The 21,354-nt window shown below is 41.8% G+C and overlaps 1 protein-coding gene across 1 annotated transcript in view; it reads left to right on the top strand.

Moving 5' to 3' along the window:
- TNPO3 (transportin 3) overlaps nt 1–19,061 on the top strand; it is a 35,503-nt gene extending 16,442 nt beyond the window's left edge. Inside the window, exons 9-23 of the mRNA XM_072147553.1 lie at nt 869–976; nt 2,124–2,215; nt 3,059–3,198; nt 3,856–4,047; nt 6,979–7,070; nt 7,807–7,883; nt 8,908–8,968; nt 9,083–9,223; nt 11,505–11,621; nt 11,763–11,857; nt 12,352–12,508; nt 16,637–16,804; nt 17,169–17,281; nt 18,012–18,106; nt 18,398–19,061. Of these exons, the coding sequence (XP_072003654.1) occupies nt 869–976; nt 2,124–2,215; nt 3,059–3,198; nt 3,856–4,047; nt 6,979–7,070; nt 7,807–7,883; nt 8,908–8,968; nt 9,083–9,223; nt 11,505–11,621; nt 11,763–11,857; nt 12,352–12,508; nt 16,637–16,804; nt 17,169–17,281; nt 18,012–18,072 (1,614 nt within the window). The 3' untranslated portion in view covers nt 18,073–18,106; nt 18,398–19,061. The remainder of the gene's footprint in view (nt 1–868; nt 977–2,123; nt 2,216–3,058; nt 3,199–3,855; nt 4,048–6,978; nt 7,071–7,806; nt 7,884–8,907; nt 8,969–9,082; nt 9,224–11,504; nt 11,622–11,762; nt 11,858–12,351; nt 12,509–16,636; nt 16,805–17,168; nt 17,282–18,011; nt 18,107–18,397) is intronic.
- The last annotated feature ends 2,293 nt before the right edge of the window (nt 19,062–21,354 follow it).

Below are 21,354 nucleotides of genomic sequence, written 5' to 3'. Positions count from 1 at the left end.
CGCGCACGGTCGCGCGCAGCGCCGAAGCGGCTTCTGCTATAAAGTTTAAAAAGTGTTAAAACCGCGATACCACGGTTTTAACACTAACGAAACTAAGCACCGGCACCAGCTCACCCTGAGCTGGTGCTCGGTGTTTACAGCTTAAACCTACCATTTGAAATGGTAGGTTTCCTTTAAAGGGGTATTCCGGGAATATGAACGTCTGACACAAAAACCCTTGATGATATAAATAAATGAATACAACAATACTCAGTGTCATTAGTCACAAAACGGAGCTGAAATAATATGATTTTATGATTTACAAAATTTATGGCCTCTCTAAAGTAGGTGGAGTTATCACCAAGATGGCCGCCGCTGGAAATTACAAGTTCCATGATCCTTTAGTTCTCAGTATCTGGTCCTCCCTCTTATGCTCTGCTAACAGTGATGATGTAACAGGTTTTCTTGCTCTGTTACCATAGTAATGATGTGTAACTGCCATCACCACAACACTGACCATACTGGATGCACTGCAACCAACCGACTACAACCAAACGTAGTGGTGATCACATGACCCTGCCCAGGCAGGTACAGGACATGTGATGTGGACATGTGACCAGCGGCCATCTTCTTTTCTGCGACGGACCGCGCGGAGGAAATTAATGGACTGATTAAAGGGCCGGTAGCATTTTAATTCTTCATTACAGTCTTTGTCAACAGCATTTTCTCCTAAGCGGAGCAAAATTTTAAATAACAACTAATTACACATTAGCTTATATTTTGAGTGCCCACTTGTATATGAATTATGCTGATTCCTGGAATACCCCTTTAATATTTATATCTTCGTATAAAGTGACATTAATGTTTATCCCTTTGTTTACCTTCCCAGGAGGGAGTTCCGGAGGAAACTGATGATTTTGGAGAATTTCGGATGAGAGTTTCTGACTTGGTGAAGGATCTGATCTTCCTGGTGGGCTCTGTTGAGTGTTTTGCTCAGGTGTGTTTAAACAATTCCGTTAAGCTCACACATCTCTATTGCTATATGTACTTATGGGAGCAAATAGTCTTACTCTTTGCCAATGCTAGCAGTGTAAGTGTGGAGTACCCTCACATCTAGAGGGAATACTTGGAGGAAATTTACTGAGAAGTTTCTTTATGCAAAATCCTAAGTCTCACACACTGGATATCAGCAGACTGGCAATTTTCTGCGTATTTTTCAGTGGATTTTACAATTCAATATATTGGGTGAAGTCCAAAGCAAATTCAAAACTGAATCCACATGTAATATCCCTAATTTTATTATAGAAAAACAGTTATTTTTACGAGGAAAAAGTTGGAGATCCTGTCACCATTTGAATCGATATGAAACGACCATAAGTACCTTGTATGGTCGGTTGCATATGCACTGGACATGTCATTTATAAATTGAGACCGCTGCCTGCAACCTGAAAAATGTACTTATATTCATGCACCACTGCCTTTCCGGGGGAGGGGGGAGGCGCGGTTCCAGGCACAGCACTCAAGGGGGTGCTAGCCCTCACGGCCATATCTTTACATAACCGCACCTCCTTATCTCCCTGTAATCTGTCTCATCTCAATTCTCGTGCCTGTGCTGCTCATCTCTGCTCAGACCCTGCATGTATGCGGAGGGAGAAAGGTGCACTGTACATGCACGAGAATTGAGACGAGACTGAGGCAGGCCAAGGAGAGGACAAGAAGGCAGGAGGCAGGACCTGCTGCGGCTACAAGGAGATGAGGAGGTGCGGTTGTGTAAAGATGCGGCAGTGAGGGCCAGCGCCACGTTGATTGCTGTGCCCAAAACCCCATTCCCTGACTGTTAGCGGACCATAAATATAAGTAAATTTTTCTGGCTGCAGGCAGCATTCTCAATTTATAAAGAAATGTCCAGCACACATGCAACTGTCCATACAAGGTACGTAATGTGTTTTTTTAGTGATTTGCCTGCTGACAGGTTCCCTTTAAATAATCTACTAGATAAATTACCTTGAAGGCCTGAAAGTAGTCACCGCTGAGAAGCTCCTCACATTCAGAGAACTACATTGTGCCCTTGCCTAAAAATCAGGAAGAGCCCAGCAAGGAGAGGTTTTTCTCTTCATAATTTTATACAATTTTTATTTCTACAGTTGTATTCTACCTTGAAAGACAGTAATCCACCCTGGGAAGTCACAGAGGCTGTGTTGTTCATCATGGCATCAATTGCCAAAAGTATAGATCCGTAAGTATTCCTGTGCATGGAAAATTTAATTGTTTGAAAGAATTGGTAACAAACGGTCTTCAGCATAACAAAGCCTCATGGAGCAACAAGAGGATGGGGGACATCACAAGGATCAATAAATGTGTTCACCTCAATACTGAATGCACTTTTCTTTTAATTTTTAGAATTTCACAAAGTTTTAACTTTTAAGAGATGTAAAAGGTTCACCTGTCCCTGAATTAATGAGAAAAGGGGTTATACTTTAATATTGTGGTTGGATGAGAATAACCCTCTTTCCAACTCTCTCGGGTGGTGTGAAATGACAAAAAAAGCAAAACATTATTCAAATCGCGTAACTCTCACAGAGGGGAATAGAGGTTACACACATGCCACAGCTCTCTCGGCTACACTATGTCTGTAACTCCTCTATGGGAATTATGGAAACGGTGTTGGGGAGTTGCTGGTGGCTGTTGCTGCAATTGCTGACCTAGTTGATGGGAAATGCTGTTGTGTATTCCCTCCTGGATGCATTTTTACCCCTTTAACCATGTTAACCTGTTGCTTCTGCTCCTCCATTCATCTCTATCACACTTCCAGAGTGCATTAAATATCTTTAGCAGCAGTATTGACTCTCAATACAGCAGAAAAACCCATGATCCAATGCTACACTACTTATATATGGGGACTTCTGTTCGGGTTATCAGTTGGGGTACTAGGAGTTGGGCCCTCAGTGACTGGGATTTAGTCACTCATCCTAAGTGATAAATATTAATAAGATAAGTATAAAAATGTGTTACTGTTATTTTTTATTACTCTTTTCTGTTTGTGGGTCCACTTTGTGCCTCATGACTATTTATCTTTCAGGGAAAATAACCCAACCTTAATCGAGGTGTTAGAAGGTGTGGTCAGGCTTCCTGAATCTGTGCATGTAGCTGTGCGGTATACAAGCATTGAGCTAGTAGGGGAAATGAGCGAAGTAGTTGACAGAAACCCTCAATTTCTTGGTGAGTCTTTGAAGCGATGCTTACGATATACTCATTATTTTAGCTGTAAAGTATAGCACACGGCCTGTGTACATCTGTCTTTGGTTGTTGCATAGCTAATTTTATACATGTCCTACAGTAATGTTACACTGAATTGCCACTTCTAGAGACTTCTAATTTGTCTGCTAAGAATGTTATTTCTTAAACATACCTTGTAGTAATGCATTGGTCTCTCTCTGACCATGTCCCTTTACTCAGAGGAACACTATCATGCAACTATACGGCCCCTTCTTGGGACAGAAACATTGGGATAAATCCCTTATTTTTTCCCCTTGACCCCTTTCCCAGAATGCAGATCTAGACAATTTTCTGCTTTTCTCCTAAGATAAAATGTGATATAGTGTAACCGCTGCTGTTCAGCCAGGAGCGGTTGCTCCTTGCATCATAAATTACTATGATGCTAGGAGTCCCTTCTCTAGCACTCTGCTCAGTCTGTGAAATCCGGAAAGCGTACAATCCGGTTTCATGAACCAGTCAATTGTTCGGCTTCAGTCTTACATGGGTGCTTTAGTAAGGTGGCCATTCTGTGTCCTAATGACCATAACCAAGATTTACATTTTGTGGGTTTTTTTTCAACATGCTTATCTGTGACCTTCCACAATACATCTCTTGTTATAGATCCTGTGTTATCTTACCTAATGAAAGGCTTGTGTCAGCCAACCTTGGCTTCCCCATCTGCCAAAGCCATCCAGAATATTTGCTCTGTGTGTAGAGACCACATGGCACAGCACTTTAGCGGACTTCTTGGTATTGCAAAATCCTTGGATTCTTTTACTCTGCCACCTGAGGCCTCTGTGGGACTTCTAAAAGGTATTTCACTAATATATAGCAAGGTTTATTGTATCTTAGGGAATAAAATGCCTGAAATTAATAACATCTAATTGTAGCAAGTACAGTGAAACATCAGATTACAGGTAACCATGGTCTGTGAGACAAGTTACTTGTAATAAAAAATGTAACCCTATTAACTGCTTTGTGACCGGGCCTTAAAAGGTTTTAATGACTGGGGCATTTTCATCAAATTTTCATACTTATTGGTTTAACCCCTTCCCGACATTTGACGTAATAGTACTGCATGGTGGGAGGTACGTTGCAGCATTTTGCAGTACTATTACGTCAAGCTTCTGGCGCCGGCTCCTAAACGGGGATGACGTCAGAAGCTGAGGGTGCCAGCTATATATTATAGCTAACACCCAGATCAGAGATTCCTCCGATTGCGGGTGTTAACCCCTTACACACCGCGGTCACGGGCATCTCATGTTAACCGGACCCACCAATTGTGTATAAGGTTTTTTTTTTCAGTAAAATTGTAAAAATATATATAAAACAATTATATAAATGAGGTATCACTGTATATGGGGTATTGTTATACTCGTGAGAGATTGGGTATCAAACTTTGTGGTGCGTTTTGGTGTTTTATCCACTGAGAATGTGTACATTTGATGAAAAACACATTCATTTAGCTCAAAAATTTTAATTTCACAATTGCATCCGATTTTGTTTCAACTACTGTAAAACAATTAAAAGGTTAACAAACTTCATAAAAGTTGTTTTATGTTTGTTGAGGGTTGTAGTTTCTATAATGGGGTAATTTATGGGGTTTTACTTTTATTTAGGCCTCTCAAAGGTACTTGAAACCTGAGCAGGTCCCTCAGTAGCAGGATTTTACGTTTTTTAATGAAAATGCGAAAAATTGCACCGACGTTCAAATCCCCAGAACATCCTATAAAAATGAGAGGATGCATAAAAAAAACCATGTACACATAAAGCAGACATTCGATGAATGTTAGTTATTACGTGTTTTTTTTTTTTTTTTTTTTTTTTTTTTTTTTTTTTTTTTTTTGCTGTTATGACTGTGTGAAAGAGGTAGAACATTTTGAATTTCGAAAATTGAGAATTTTTTCCAGATTTTCACCAAATATCTGATTGTCTCATAAATTAATGCAAAACATTCCACCAAAAGTCACAAGAAATCAATCCCCGGATATGTTAAAGCATTCCGAAGTTATAACCACTGATAGTGACACAGGGCAGATTTGAAAAAAATGGGCCATGTCAGGAAGGTGAAAAGTGGTTTAAGGGGTTAAAAAAAACTGGAGAAAAGAAAAATAGAAATGTGTGTTTATATATGAATGATATATTGTAATGCAAAGTGTTTTTTTTCCAGTTTTCAAATTAGCTAAAAATGACCATTATAAATGAATTCCCTAGTGCAGTGATGGCTAACCTATGGCACTGGTGCCAGAGGTGGCACTCGGAGCCCTTTCTGTGGGCACTCAGGCCATCACCAGAGATGACTCCAGGTATCTTCCTGCAGTCCCAGACAGCCCAGGACTTGCTGTGCACAGAGCTATATTAAAGTGACAGCTGTACCTGAGACTATTTTCTTTTTTATTGGTGTCCTCGCTGCTGGTATCAATGAAAGCTGTGACAGAGAAGGGAGTATAAACCACAAATTACATTTCTGTGTTGGCACTTTGCGATAAATAAGCGGGTCTTTGTTGTAGTTTGGGCACTCGGTCTCTAAAAGGTTCGCCATTACTGCCCTAGTGTGTAACAGTCATTTTCTGATTTTCCCCTTTGAGTTGGGCATCTATAAGAGAAAACAACCCCCTGTGAAGGCAGATGTTTTATCAACACTTACCTGGCTCTGTTCCTAACTGGACCACACTGCTTCAGCACTATGCATTTAGGAGTGGAGAAGGAAGAAGTGTTAATAAACTGCTTCTGCCTTCTCCCTAGTGTCTCCGGCTGTGTCTGACAGCCGAAGACCTGGTCTTTCTCCCTTGGGAGCAGGAGAATATTACAGTGATGTCCAAAGATGTCGCTGTAGACTCGGGAGATGTGTCCACTGACATTGGGCGTTCAGGGATGAGCTAACGAGCCTCGTGTCTTGCCCTGATTACCAGGATTTCCTGTGGCTAATCACTGTTCTGAGGAAAGATTAAAACAACTAGATTTATTTAGTCTGGAAAAGAGACGACTACGTGGGGACATGATTAATTTATATAAATATATGAATGGTCCATACAAAAAATATGGTGGTAAGTTGTTCCAGATTAAATCAAATCAAAAGACGAGGGGGCACTGTCTCCGTTTGGAGAAACCAAGGTTTAATCACCGGAGGCAACAGGGCTTTTTTACTATGAGAACTGTCAATCTGTGGAATAGGCTGCCTCAGGCGCTGGTCACAGCAGGGACAGGGGAGAGCTTCAAGAAGGGTCTAGATGCCATTTTACACCTAAATAACATTGATTGTTATGCTATATAGGATTGTTTCCCCTAAATCCCTTCCTCATCCAATCCCTACCCTTCCTCGGTTGAACTTGATGGACAAGTGTCTTTTTTCAACCGTATAAACTATGAAACTATGAAACTGTTCAAATCTGTGCTTGACCTGATCTAAGGCTACATTCACACGACCATTAGGAGACGTATATACGGCCCCCCCTTTATATGTCCCCCATAGGTCGGCAATGGGTGCACGTATCGGTACGGTGCAGATGCGTGCCGTGCGCCATGCATCTCTATGGAGAGGGGCGAGCAACGCTTACCCCCTCCTACTCCTGCCATGTGCCCGCTTTGCTGCGGTATGGCGGACACGCGTTCGTGTGAATGTAGCCTAAGAGAGAGCAGAGTCTCTGCACTGCACTTTTTATCAATTTTGTATCCTTGCACTTTCCGCAACGTAGAGTAAACCTTGCTGAAAATGTTAATATTGTGTATTGCTCACCACTTTAGGCACGGCATTAGTCCTCACCCGTTTGCCTTTGGACAAGATCTCGGAGTGCTTGAGTGAGCTTTGTTCTGTCCAGGTTGAATCACTTAAGAAGGTAAGAGAAGAAATCTGTCTCTTTGATAATTGTCACTGGTTTAATTCCTCATGTGGATTTCTGAAGCCACTGAAAACAAAACATTTCTAATTGGTTTACTGGTTACTTATGTTGTAAGAGTATAGTATATAGTCTTTATTGTTTTGTCAGTGGATGTATTTGGCAAAATTAAAGCCTAAAATGACACCTGGAGGAGCGGTTTCCAAAGAGTGGGAGGGCAATGGCTCTTATATAGCCACATCCAGGGGATGAACGGAGTAGTCACTGATCATATGGCATTGTAAGGCAATATAGAACATCTTTTTTTGTCTGTAAAACTGATTTTCTTTTTTTAATACAAAAACTGTTTGCCAGTGTATGCTCTATGGGGTCTGGGGGGGGGGGGGGGGAGTGCTATAAATGGGTCTCCTGGTGATGGGTTTCCTTTAGAGGGGATGACCGGGAATTGCTACTAAAAGGAGAAGTCTGGAACTCGCCATGGTTCGTTTTGTTAATGAGATCAGCATCTGCAGTGATGCCAAATTTTTCATCTCCATCCCTTTGCTTACATGGTGCCAAACTTCTGATCGTTCCCCCACCGATCAACTATTGATAACCTACCATGAAGATAGCCCAACAGCAATATTTTTTTAAAATAGACCATTATCTCTATTTGTTCCTTGCCACAAGTGTGTATCTTTCTCTGGTATGACCTTTTTATTTTCTTATGAGATGTTTTTTCTTTCCCTTGCCACAGCTTCTCTCTCAAGACCCTAATAATGGTATATCCTCTGACCCCACACTGTTTCTGGACAGACTGGCAGTCATATTTAGGTAAGTTTGTAGGAACTCCTATAATTCTGCACATGTTATCCAGGAATAGTAAAGTATGGTTGATATTGTCCTAAAACTTCCACCCACTGGCACCACCAAGCATTAACCCCCTCCCGTGATAGTACTACATGACGGGAGGTCCGTTCCCGCATCATGCAGTACTTTTACATCAAGCTGAACGGAGTAATGTTGAAGAGTCCCAAAGTTCTAACCACTTAGGCTATATTCACACTGCCGTTGCCCGCCCGTACCGTACCGGGCAACGGCAGTGCAAGGGGAGAGGAGGAGGTGAGCGCAGCTCACTCCCGCCCCTCTCCATAGAGATGCATGGCGCACAGCGCCGTATTACGGGAAAAGATAGGACAGGTCCTATCTTTTTCCCGGGTACGGAGCGGTACGGTGCCGCTGTCTATGGAGGACGTATATCGGCCGTATATACGTCGGCCGTATGTATGTCCTCCATACAGTAGTGTGAATGTAGCCTTAGAGTGACATAGGGCAGATTTTAAAAAATGGGCCTTGTCGGGAAGGTGAAAAGTGGCTTCAGGGGTTAATGGGCACAGCCCATGTACAGGTGTAGCACCATTTCTTCATTGTTTTTCTAATCCTGGACATACATTTTAATCTTGTAAATTAACCTGCAGGTTTCATATCACTTGTAAAGGGGAGAGTAGTAAGGCAGCAATCGCAGTCCTGCACGGTAGCTTGTAAAGGCTGGTGCTCAAAGCTGGAGGTTCTCGTGCTCAAACCCAAAATCAGGCACTATTGATAGAGGAAGCCACCTCACCCAGAAGTTTAAATTCCAAAAAGCTTTATTCACATGTCATCCAGGCATAAAAACATGATGTTCCGATTCCCATTGAATCTTTATCAAGCTTGATAGCGCTGTGGCTTCCTCCATCAATCATATCACTTGTTCACATTTTGACATGTAAGTTTCCTAATACTGAGGCAAAAGTAAAATAAAGAGAAGAAAATGCATTGAACTAAAACTGTGTTTTTTGTTTGTTTTTTTTTAATAAAGGCATACAGCTCCCACAGTGGAGAACGGGCAGACACACCCATGTCAAAAAGTAATTCAAGAAGTAAGTACCAAAGGTGGGCTTGCTGTTTTCTGCATGGGCCTGTTTGTGCATGTACACTAGCTTCCTCTAATAGAGGACACATACACATCGTAAATGTATTTCATTCATTCGCAGATATGGCCTGTGATGTCTGAAACATTAAATAAGCATCGTGCAGACAATCGCGTTGTGGAGCGCTGTTGCCGATGTCTACGCTTTGCCGTGCGGTGTGTTGGGAAAGGATCTGCTGCCCTCTTGCAGCCTCTTGTAACTCAGGTATTGTTTAATATAAAACTGCTAACACGGAATATGGGTCTATAACCATGGTTCTGTATGCTATGTGAACATGTGATTACAATTAAAGGAGTTGTTCACTTTCAGTGTATATATATTTATGGAAGAAAAGTTATACGATTTTCCAATATGCTTCTTGTATCCAGTCCCCGCAGTTTTTTGGGATCTCTGTGTGACATCACATGACCATGGACCGGTATTTTTCTACAGGAAGTAAACAATGAAGCTTCCAAAGAATGACAGCAAGCAGAGATATAGAAAACTGAGAAATGTATTGAAATATATTGACATTTTGATAACATACAAACATAAACTTAGTTGCTGATGTTGGAAATTCCCTTTAGCTGTTGTTATACACAAGGCACTAAATAAAGTTGTATTTTATCCTCTTGTCCTATAGAGGTCCATGGGAGTCTTAAGTCTCATGAACTCCTTATGTGACAAAAGCTATGTTAAAAACTGGTGCACACCTTGCATATTCTGTTAAAGGAAACCTACCCTAAGGAATCTACCAGCAGAAGAAGACCTGAAGGTAGATTTCTCCTGCCTACCTCTGCCCCAAATTTTATTTTTACCAATCCTGAACCCTAACATAACGTTTTAAAAACTTTTTAACCCCTTAACGCTCTGTGCCGTAGCTCTACGGCGCAGAGGTATAAGGGATGTATGAAAAGGGCTCACGGGCTGAGTCCTCTTCATACAAAGGTGGGGGTTTTTGCAAAATGCATAAAACCCCCACCGCTAATGACCGCGGTCGGTGCTAGCACCGAACGCGGCTATTAACCCCCCCCCCCCCCCCGTTGCCGCCGGCAAAGTCGCCATCTTTTTTTTCGATCGCCACGCCCCCGAACGTCATCGGGGGGCGGCGATCGGTTGCCATGGTAGCCTCGTGTCTTCTTTTGACACGAGGCTGTCTGGCAGCTGCAGATTCGTTACAATGAGCCAGTGGCTCATTGTAATGAATGTGCTGCAAAAATGCCATATATTGCAATACAGAAGTATTGCAGCATATGGTAGGAACGATCTGACCATCTAGGGTTAATGTACCCTAGATGGTCTAAAAGATAGTGAAAAAAAAAAGAAAAAAAAAAGTTTAAACAAAATAAAAAAATCACCCCCCTTTCCCTAGAACGGATATAAAACATAATAAACAGTAAAAATCACAGACATATTAGGTATCGCCGCGTCCCAAAATGCCCGATCTATCAAAATATAAAAACGGTTACAGGCTGTGGTGACCTCCGAGGCGGGAAATGGCGCCCAAATGTCCGAAATGCGACTTTTACACCTTTTTACATAACATAAAAAATGATCAAAATGTCGCACAGACCTCAAAATGGTAGCAATGAAAACGTCGCCTCATTTCGCAAAAAATGACCCCTCACACATCTCCGTGCGCAAAAGTATGAAAAAGTTATTAGCGTCAGAAGATGGCAAAAAAATTTTTTTTTTTTGTACACATTCGTTTAATTTTTGAAAATGTATTAAAACACAATAAAACCTATATAAATTTGGTATCACCACGATCGCACCGAACCAAAGAATAAAGTAGGCGTGTTATTTGGAGCGAAGAGTGAAAACTGAGCCCACAAGAACGTGACACACGTGCATTTTTTTTTTCAATTTTTCCACATTTGGAATTTTTTTTCAGCTTCGCAGTACACGGCATGTTAAAATAAATAACATTACGGGAAAGTAAAATTTGTTACGCACAAAATAAGCCCTCACACAGGTCTGTACACGGAAAAATGAAAAAGTTATGGATTTTTGAAGTTGGAGAGCGAGAAATGAGCCGAAAAACCCTCCGTCCTTAAGGGGTTAATAAAGTCCTATGTAAATTGGCTGCAGAGGCTAATGGGGCATGACGTAGCCTTTCCCAGCTGGGCTGCTCCATGCCCCAGTAGCCACAGAAAGAGAGACACTTGTTGTATGCTTTTATTTTACAATTCGCAGTGGAACTTTTGTAATTACTTTGAAATGGGATTTTTCCAGGGGAATCTGCGCACAGTTTATAGGGAAACCGTTACAGGAAATCTAGGCTTCTATACTTATTTGTAAAATTATTATTTTTTTTTTTTTTTAGGATCAGAATGAAAAATAGTTTTTTACATTCTTTGTGTGTCTGGAGTTCAATTATATTATCAATAATAATAATAATAATCATCTTTATTTATATAGCAAGCTGCCATTTTGTTTTTCCAGAACTGTGTGATCACCGTTGAAGAGTTTGTATCTGAACTAATCTTAGATCTGTGTATTCTAGATGGTAAATGTGTACCAGATGCACCAGCACTCATGCTTCCTCTACTTGGGCAGCATTCTGGTGGATGAGTATGGAATGGAAGAAGGTTGTCAACAAGGCTTGCTCGATATGCTGCAGGTGAGCCTCTCCCCATCTATAGGATGAAAAGGGTTCCGTCTCTTTTGCATCACTGTTTTTTAGATGTTATGTGTAGTACTAATTTTGATGGTTATTCCTTATACTAACCTTTCCTGATATTTTCCTTATGTTTAATACCAGGCTCTATGTGTTCCCACCTTTCAACTACTTGAGCAACCAAATGGGCTGCGTAATCACCCGGATACAGTAGATGACATGTTCCGACTCTTAACAAGGTAATGTGCAATGAGTACATTATATCACTTATGATTCAGCAATGGCTATCTTACTACAATTCTTTCCAGGGTTGGATTAATGTACATTATTCATCACTATGTTGTTTAGGCTTCTTTTACTCGTTTTTATACTGGGGAGTGGCTCTCCAGAATGAGGGCAGCCTGTGGATATGTGTACAATGGATAGTTACTTATTTTCCATTTTGTGTATTTGTGAGTTTCCACAGATTTCATCCTATGCTTTGAAAAGGGATAAATCTGAGGTTAAACACTCCATGAATTGACATGAAGCAAATCTGCTCTGCAGGGTCACTTCCGCTGCACATTTTTTTTTAAATTAAGGGCATTGATTAGAGATTGAAAAATCACATTCACTTTGCTGCTACTCTTAATTCTGCTGATTTTACACCTATGATTCTCTAAAGGGTAAATAAATATCTGTCATTAACCAGGTGTTACACTCATAAGGTTATCTTGTGTGTATGCTCCCTTAGGTTTATTCAGCGTTGTCCTGTTGTCCTGCTGCGCAGTCAGGTGGTGGTGCATGTTTTGCAGTGGGCTATTGCTGCCACTTTACTAGACCATCGAGATGCCAATTGTAGTGTCATGAAGTTTCTCCGTGATCTTGTCCATGCTGGGGTGGCCAATGATGTAAGTCTTCACAGCCTGATGCCATGTAATCATTCTTTCTCTAGTGACTCAGATCTGCACTAAACATGTACTATACACAAGGCTGTGCACAAAGCCTAAGAATTCTTACCTGTATTCTTGTCATTGTTATATTTAGATTTTTACAGTAGTATCCCAAGAAAACCATATATTCATACATCTTAAAGGAAATCTGAAAACCTTTTAGACCATACAAAGCTGCAGACAGTGTAGGGTAGTATCCCTGAAGAGCTGTGTACTCATGCCAGTGCTAAGACGATCAAAATTTATATTCCAGGATTGTAATTGGATTCAGAGCACCCTGCTCCACTGGTGTCTGATATATCTTCACTGTACACAGCAGTGCACCTCGCTCCTGCTATGAGTTTCTGCTGTAGTGTTTAGACTGAAGCCTTCTACAGTAGTGACTCGTAGCAGATGGGAGTGGCTGTGCTCTGATTTCACACATTACTACACCAGAGTGCTCACTGTACACCTTCATTTGAAACAGTCCTGCTGCTACTTATATATGCAAAGGTATGCTGGCAGATTCCCTTTAGTGTCATTGCACCTAAATGGGTTGATCAGTTTTTAACAAATAAGCATTACGATTTTCCAATGTACTTTCTGTATCATTCCCCAATTCTCTTCTTGCTGTTATCCAGTAGAAAGTGTTTTTTTTCCCCCCCAAGGATAAAAATCTTGGATGTCGCACATGTGCACAGCTCCGTCCTGTGACGAGTGGTGACATCACATTATGCCCTGGGAACAAGCAATAATGCACAAGCAGAGATCTAGAAAGCTGCAAGGAACTGTTACAGAATGTACATTGTAGAATGAGATGTTTCATTTATTTCCTGGCCATTACATTTGACCTTCCTAGCCTTTAAAAGCAAAGTATATGGGACCTGTCCTACTCTGAAGATTGTTACTACTCTTTTATTTCAACCTCCTACTTGGAGGTTACCCGTTCCTGTGACCAGATGACACCTGAATTTTAAGGTCTCAGTTATTAACAGATATATATTATTTCCAATATGGCTCGATGACCAAAAAAACGGTCACGTTTTACCAGTTACAAGAACTACAGGGTAAATGTTATAAACCTTATCTTGTTTTCTATTCACTGACCTTGAGCACTTAAGGAATAGGATTAAAAACAGTCAGGTATAAAGCAGCACTCCGGTAAATGTAAAGCAAGAAATTTATTCCACCATAATGATACGATGTTTCGCCTATTCAATCAAGACATTCTCAAGCTTGATTGAATAGGCGAAACGTTGCATCATGGTTAACTCCTTCACTGAAATTCACAACAGAGACAATCTGTGGCTTATAACTCCGTGCATAATACACACTGTGTGCAGCTTAAAGATACCCGCACATGTTGTGTCTTATACATGTTTTTGTGGGATATTCTGCAGTGTAATACAGTAGCATTAGAGTGAATGTGATCTGCAGAAAGCAATGTACACAATGTGGGTTTTAATTTTTGAGTGCTTTTTTTCTTTTAAATCTGCTTCAGGGACACACACAAGACACAAATTTGCATAAAATATGCACACATTAAATGTTTTTGTGTGGATTTGCATGTTATATTTTTTCATGACAATCTAGAAAATGTGCATATACACTTAGCTTAGTGAAGAGTTGGGCAAAAACAGTTGTTCTCTGAAATAAGCAATTCTCTAATTTACTCTCATTTGCTATCTGCAGCTGTTTGGTGATTTTTCTGTGAGCTGCCGCTTCCAAGAGGTGATGGTGCCGGCTGCGATCCTGCAAGATATTCTCTGCAGGATCGCAGCGCTGAGTGGCTGGAGGCAGGACAGGGAGGGATTTCATGCTTACAGTCTGAGTCTTTCCCGCGGGGCGCCGAGAGATAGGGGAGAGATGGCGGAGCCGAGCGAGGGGTGGGGGCGGAGCCGAGCGAGGGGTGGGGGCGGAGCGGCATATCTGTTGCCGGTGCTGTGCTCCTGATCTGTGTGCGATCGTGCACACAGCCAGTAATAGGATCGTGCTGTCTATGTGACAGCCCGATCGTGTACTGTGACAGGGGCCCGATTATTATCAGTCTCCTGTCACAGCAGCCCCTGTATACAGCGAGAGGCTGCAGGGAAGGTGCTGTATGCATCCTCTCTGCATGTCTCTGTATACAGGTCACTGATGACAGTGATCCAATGGGCTCTTACCATTAGATCACTGTTATGTCATCTATATTTGAGTAAAGCTAGGAACGCATATATTATGTGTTCCTTCCTAAATGTGCCTCTGTAGACAAAAAATAAAAAACAAAAAAAAGAGTTATGTTCCCAAACCGCAGAAAATGAATTTCAGCAGCATTGGCCCCAGACTGGTCTGGGGCTGCCGTCAGCCACAGTCCGCTCTGTAGACAATAAGGCTGCATTCACACAAACGTATGCCCGCCAGGCCGTAGCCGTGCAGGCATGCGCTCGGTGCCATGGAGAAATGCATTGAAATGCATTGGGTACTGGCCGTAACACAGGGAAAGACCTGTCATTTTCCCGTGTATGGAGCGGTATCCGTGCGGCCATTGCCATCTCTTGGGGACATATGTACAGCCACAAGCTTGCGGCCGTACATACGTCCTCCAAACGCATCACAACAGCTGAGAAGAGATTTGCCTAATTACATTGCTGTCAACATTTCGTTACAAAACGCTCACAATAAAATTGCGTTGATGCATGTGTTTGGACAGCAATGTAATTCGGCAAATCTCTTCTCAGCTGTTCTGATGTGTTTGAAAACACCATGTGCGAACACACCATAAAAATGTTGTGCACCACTCGTTTAATACATACTTGCTATTTGAGGGCGCATTCACACGATGCGTTGCCTTTTTGACGCATTCCAAAGGCTTCAGCCTTGATCAGATGTTGAAGTAACATTCTGTTTCCATTGCATATGCTGAAACGCAATGTTACTTCAGCACGTGAAGCCTTTGGATATGTCAAAAACACATAAAAAAGGTGTGAATGCTCCCTAAAGGGGTTTCCCCGAGAATTCAAATTAGACCCTATCCCGTGGATAGGGCCTAACTTGAATTTGTGGGAAAACCGTTTTAAGCACAGAAAACAGGAGCTGTAACTTTTTCTTTGTATTAATAGAAGTCTCTTAACACTATATATACGCCTGAGAGTTCTACATTTATTAGTGAAAATTTCGTACTCCTCCTGGGTTAAAAATACTCCTCAAAAAATGTGAGAGGAGTATTATAACCCTTCTGGAAAAATGTTAGTGCGACCTCTGCTTGTCTCCCTTGTTGCTATCCCTGTCTTTGTATGTATTTGTACTCTGGAGATGAACGGAGGGTGTGTGGGTCTTGTTGGGAGGGGTCCTATGACGAGATCTGTAGCTGCTCCGGGCACATGTAATAACTCCAGGATCTTGAGTTATCCAATTATAAGGAGGAAGTCTCTTAATACTAGCTCAGGAATGGTATGTAGAAGACTGGTTGCAGATTTGTGAAGGTTTGAAGGCACAAACAGAGAGAGCACAGGCTCCTCATCAGTTCTAATGAATGGCATCATATCCTAAATACACAGCACAGCAAAGGGGTGGCAGCAACCATAATGTATAATGGCAAAAAACTATTAAAAATCAGTGATTAAATAAAAAAAAAAATCTTTGAGAGGTGGCCTTCTGGAGAGGTTTCACTCTGTTTGATTGTGTGTGTGTGTGTGTGTGTGTGTGTGTGTATATAATATTTATATTATATATGTGATGTTGCCATGTGTTTATTTTATAGTTTAGGACATGATTTAATATATCTTTATGGTGGAGAAGTTGCCTGTTCACGTGACTGCTCTCAGTTCTCTGGCCTCGGTGTCCTTAGCTGAAGTCACAACCAGAAAGGCCCGCCCACTTCAGGGGAACCTGATAGGATTTTACAGTTGGGGCTGATAGATGTATCCCAGGATAGGAAGAAGCATGATATAATAGTTTTATCACAGCAATACCTATTTGTCAAGTAACTATACAGTGACACTTTAAGCTTCTTTAATGTGTCCTGAGATATGGCACTTATAAAAATGTTACATCTTGTTCTGGACTACAAGACTGGATCCCATTAGATTAGATTTCAAGTCTTGTCTCATCTCTCTCATTTCCCAGCATGAAGACAACTTTGAGGCGCGGAAGGACCTAATCCATCAAGTGCTGAACCAGTTTGGTCAGCAACTTTCTAATCAACTTCTACATGCGTGCTGTTTCTGCCTCCCACCGTACACCTTGCCTGATGTTGCTGAAGTCATCTGGGAGATTATGATCTTCGACAGGCCAGTAAGGATTATGTTTCTGTGAATCCCCTTTCATAAGAGATCATTTCTTTGTGTGCCACTGTGCCGCTCCGTACACAAGGAAAATATAGAACATGTTCTATTTTTCCCCGTGTGCATGGCCGTGTATCTCTATGGAGCGGAGAGAAGTCACCCCTACTTTCCAGTGCGCCGGATTTATGCCGGGTGGGCATACATCCATGTGAATGTAGCCTAAGGCCGCATTCACACACAGCATCTGAAACATTTGCCATCTGCAAAAAACACCATTTTTTGCATTGTTTACTTGGTAATGATATTTTTTATAATTTGTATTTTTTGGACTGAAGGATAAATGAGTGAAACCAGTTTGTGTTCTCTCCTTTCAGACATTTTGCAGGTGGCTAGAAACATCGTTGAAGAGTTTACCAAAGGAGATGTCAGGGGGTGCTATTACAGTAACTCACAAACAGTTAACAGACTTCCATAAACAAGTCACAAGGTGAGAAAAAGACCATGCAGGAGGATGTATTGCCTCCAGAATGAAACATCACTCAGCAGTAGTGTCTGTACAAGCCTTGGTGGGCTTCTAACACTATTGGTTGATAAGTCTTCATAGAGCAGTGATGGCGAACCTTTTAGAGGCCGAGTGCCCAAACTACAACAATGACCCGCTTATTTATTGCAAGGTGCCAGAACAGAAATTTAATTTGTGATTTATACTTCCTTCTCTGTCACAGTTTTCATTGATACCAGCACTCTGAGGGGACCAATAAAGCAGAAAATAGTCCCAGGCAGCGCTGTCACTTTAATATAGCTCTGTGCACAGCAAGTCCTGGGCTGTCTGGGACTGCAGGAAGATACCTGGAGTCATCTCTGGTGATGGCCTGAGTGCCCACAGAAAGGGCTCTGAGTGCCACCTCTGGCACCAGTGCCATAGGTTAGCCATCACTGTCATAGAGAATGTGAAACGTTGGATTGAGTATGTTATAAAATAAATCCTTTTGGATTGAGGCTCCATGACGGATGTGAAGGATCAGGAGCAGCCTCTAGAAACTTGCACTCACATTAGTTTTACTAGTGCTACTCCAAGGGGCCTTATTACACTTGGAATCTTGCACAATTCTGCTTTCCTGCCTGCATTTCATATTTGCTTGTGTCATTATGTGGGATTGGCCTGCAGGTAGGGAGCATGTGGTGACTGTGCTGACCCCTCTCTCTCTCTGTTCCAGTGCTGAGGAATGTAAACAGGTGTGTTGGGCTCTGAGAGATTTCACCAGGTTATTCCGATAGCTGTGCTCCTACGCCACCCAGCCTGTCTGTCACAGTAAGTGTTGGTTCTTGTACCATGCCTGCTATATACTGTATATGCATGTGAGTGAACTGCAGTCTGCCCCTCCCTTAATGTTTGGATGCAGCAGCCTGACTATCTTGATCAACACTTCAATCCATAGTTTGCTGCAAAGACTCGGGGTTCCTCTAGCTTTTTTGTTTGTGCCTTCTGGAAATTTCCATTAGAAATAAATGCATTACAGGGATTTGTTATTTGACTTTTATCAGTCAATGTTTGATGTTGCTTTGCCATAATAAGGCTTTTCTTCTTTGGCTTCCTCTTTAGTGAAGACAGGTTACCCAGGCCACTAAGACGGCACCTCCCGAACAGAGAACCATTGTGGATTGGCTTCTATACCCCATAGTGTGTGATGCCAAACGGGGGACGCAAAGCAAGGTGAAAGAAGGACCAGAAGGCTTTGTGGATGGCGTCCCTATGTTACGTGTGCTGAAGATAATGTAAAGAACTGGGAAAAATCGTAAAAGTTCAACCCCATCACTTCTGGTCAGAGGCAATTGTTCCCTGCATAGCTGTGGCTTCTGTAAGAATCTTCTACAGTAGTAAGAACCTCGGTGAGCACCCGTGCCCGAAGTGCCCCAATCCCCCACAGTGCCACATTGTCCTAATATTCGGGGGTGATGGGGTTCTCCAGGCAATGTTGTGTGCTCAAGTGCAACATTTGCATTCTGGGAGGGATTGGGGGGGGAGAAGAAGGTGGGGTTAGGAGGGTTTAGAGCTTTCCTTGATGGACTTGTTTTAAAATAAAATAAAAAATACAAGAAAATACTTTAAAAAAAAATGTAATGGATAAGAAAAAAAACAAAAAAAAAAGCAAGCCGTCGGATGAGATCATCGGTTGGCGGAAATAAAATTTGCGTGAATGCAAACAAAAATATGCAGCTAAACTTTCTGTGAAAAGAAAAAGTGCAAATAAAACTTACAAAAATGAGTTTTACTTTGTGTGGAAAATTCTATTCTTCACAATTCTTATTCTTCTTTTTGCATGCTTTAGCTTGATACAATATGGTTGTGAACATACAAAAAACTGAAGAGAATGAGACCACTGAGGTGTAAATGGACGCTATTATTGCGTTGCGAAAGTAGGAAACTATTTCCCTTCACCCCAGGCACAGAAAACCTTTCTTCCTTGAGGTTTCCATTCCAGGTCAGGGTGAAGTTTAAAGACATAGGCTGTCTTCCTTCCCTCCAAAGGTCTGGGACCAGGATGGGCACTCTCCTGACGAGTGGCTCGGAGACCCTAACCAGGGGAGCACCTCATGTGGAAGGGGGTGGAAATCTGTCGCATGTAGCACACTGCAACTCATGTGCCTATTGAATGAGACCAACGTGCCAGATGGTGAAGCCAGCATCTTCAGGTACATCACAGTATAAGAGCATACCAAACAGGAGAGCCTCAGCTCATGAGGTGAATGTAAGTTTCCTTTTGGTGTTTGGACCAGCCTGTTTTTTCCACTGACAGGATTGTGACAGGATTTAAATACCCAGACTCTTGAAGTCAGTGTGGCAATGTGCTGTTCTGTGGTGTAAAAGGGAATCCTTGCATTAATTAGATCTATGATGTACTATGAGTACTGTCCTCTACAATTTTTTCGGTCTTTGCATGTCCGTAATTCATAGACCAACAACTTTCTCTAAACGGGTAGATGCAGAAAAATCCACCAGATTATGCTGTATAGGGAACCTGTCGCCAGATTTTTCACAAATACAGCTAGTGGCAGGTTCCCATAGAGATCTAGTGACGGAATGATACCCCCCCCTTTTTTTTTTTAGTTAAAAATTGTTTCCAGATTCCTATATATTCAACTTTTATAATTTTACCTGGTATCCAAGGATGTCTGTAGCGAGATGAGTTTGGCTTGGCCTCCTCAGGCTGAATCCAGCAGCTCCTCACCATGCTTTCTCTTCATGTGACAAGGGTGACATCATCGCATGTCCTTTAGCCTCCTAACATTAGTAAACTGTACAGCAAGCATATATCTCATGAAATCACAGCATATCATATAACATCAAATCACACTAGCCTGCATGTAGAGGAAAAGAAATTCATGCTGGCATTTTTTTTTTAAATGTGGTCAGATATGTGCATGGGGTACAGTTTGCTAATGTTGAGAGGCGAAAGGTTCTGTCACCCTGGTCACATGACATTAGAACGAGTTGTGGGGCGTTTCCCATCGATCCCTAGATACCTGGCAAGTTTATAAATCTGATCTTATGAGGATGTGAGGGAAACCATTCTTAGCTAAAAGCAGGAGGTTGGTTAGTTACTGGGGCTCTATAGGAGCCCGCCATTAGCTGTATTTTTGAACAGTGTGGCAACAGGTTTCCTTTTAAAGGTGATGTGTCACTCACTGGGTGCATTGTACACTCTGGCACATGACATGCTGGAATTATCCCCACCACTCCCATTTTTGAAAAAGTGTTGCAGAGTTGCAATTTCCTGGCTGTGCGCAAGGAATTGCGACATTTTCAAGCCAAAAAAACCTGACATACAAGGCATGATAAATGTCCCCTGCTATGTTTAGACACTACAACTTCTCTTAGATCCTAGACAAAGTGTTTGGTGAGCAATGAAAATAAAGCAATGCAGTTTTACATGTCTATGTCCTCTTTAAGCTCTTCAGTAGAGCTTTTATTATATGTAATAAGATGTGGTATTCATGTATATACACATCAAAACAAGAAAGCATCATTGAGCACAACAGATGAGCAGACAGCCTCATTATGCCATCTCTGGCAGTGACCTGGCCTGCCACATTTACTATATAGCAAAAAAATAACCTGCCAGTACAGATTTGATCCACGAGGTTGAACTGGAGGAGTCTGTACCGTATTTACTAAGAGGTTGGTGGATACAGGTGCAGGACTGGCAGTGGGTCCTAATGCTTACATTTCATTAGAATATAGAGTGCAAGCAGAAGCCATGACATTGGAACTGCCTCATATTGTGGTTTGATGGTCTCCCACTCTTCTAGCTGCGTTTGCCAAGAGGAAATCAGTGTTCACCCTGAGCCTGCTCACCTACGTCTGTAATAAGTTCAGGTACAGAGAACGAGTGGTCACAAGAAGGAACCATGGACGTATCCACTGCCACTTCCACCATAGTTGTTGGAGAAATTTCTTAAAAACATTTCTATTGTCACAGTACATACCACAATATAACTTTCTACTGTGTTTTTAATTTTTTTTTTTTTTTCCCACTGTGTTAAAATTATACTTGCCCT

This window comes from Engystomops pustulosus, chromosome 4 (assembly GCF_040894005.1).
Source record: "Engystomops pustulosus chromosome 4, aEngPut4.maternal, whole genome shotgun sequence".
Lineage (NCBI taxonomy): Eukaryota > Metazoa > Chordata > Amphibia > Anura > Leptodactylidae > Engystomops > Engystomops pustulosus.
Note: the sequence above shows the minus strand (reverse complement) of the source record. Positions and strands in the feature narration are given on the sequence as shown.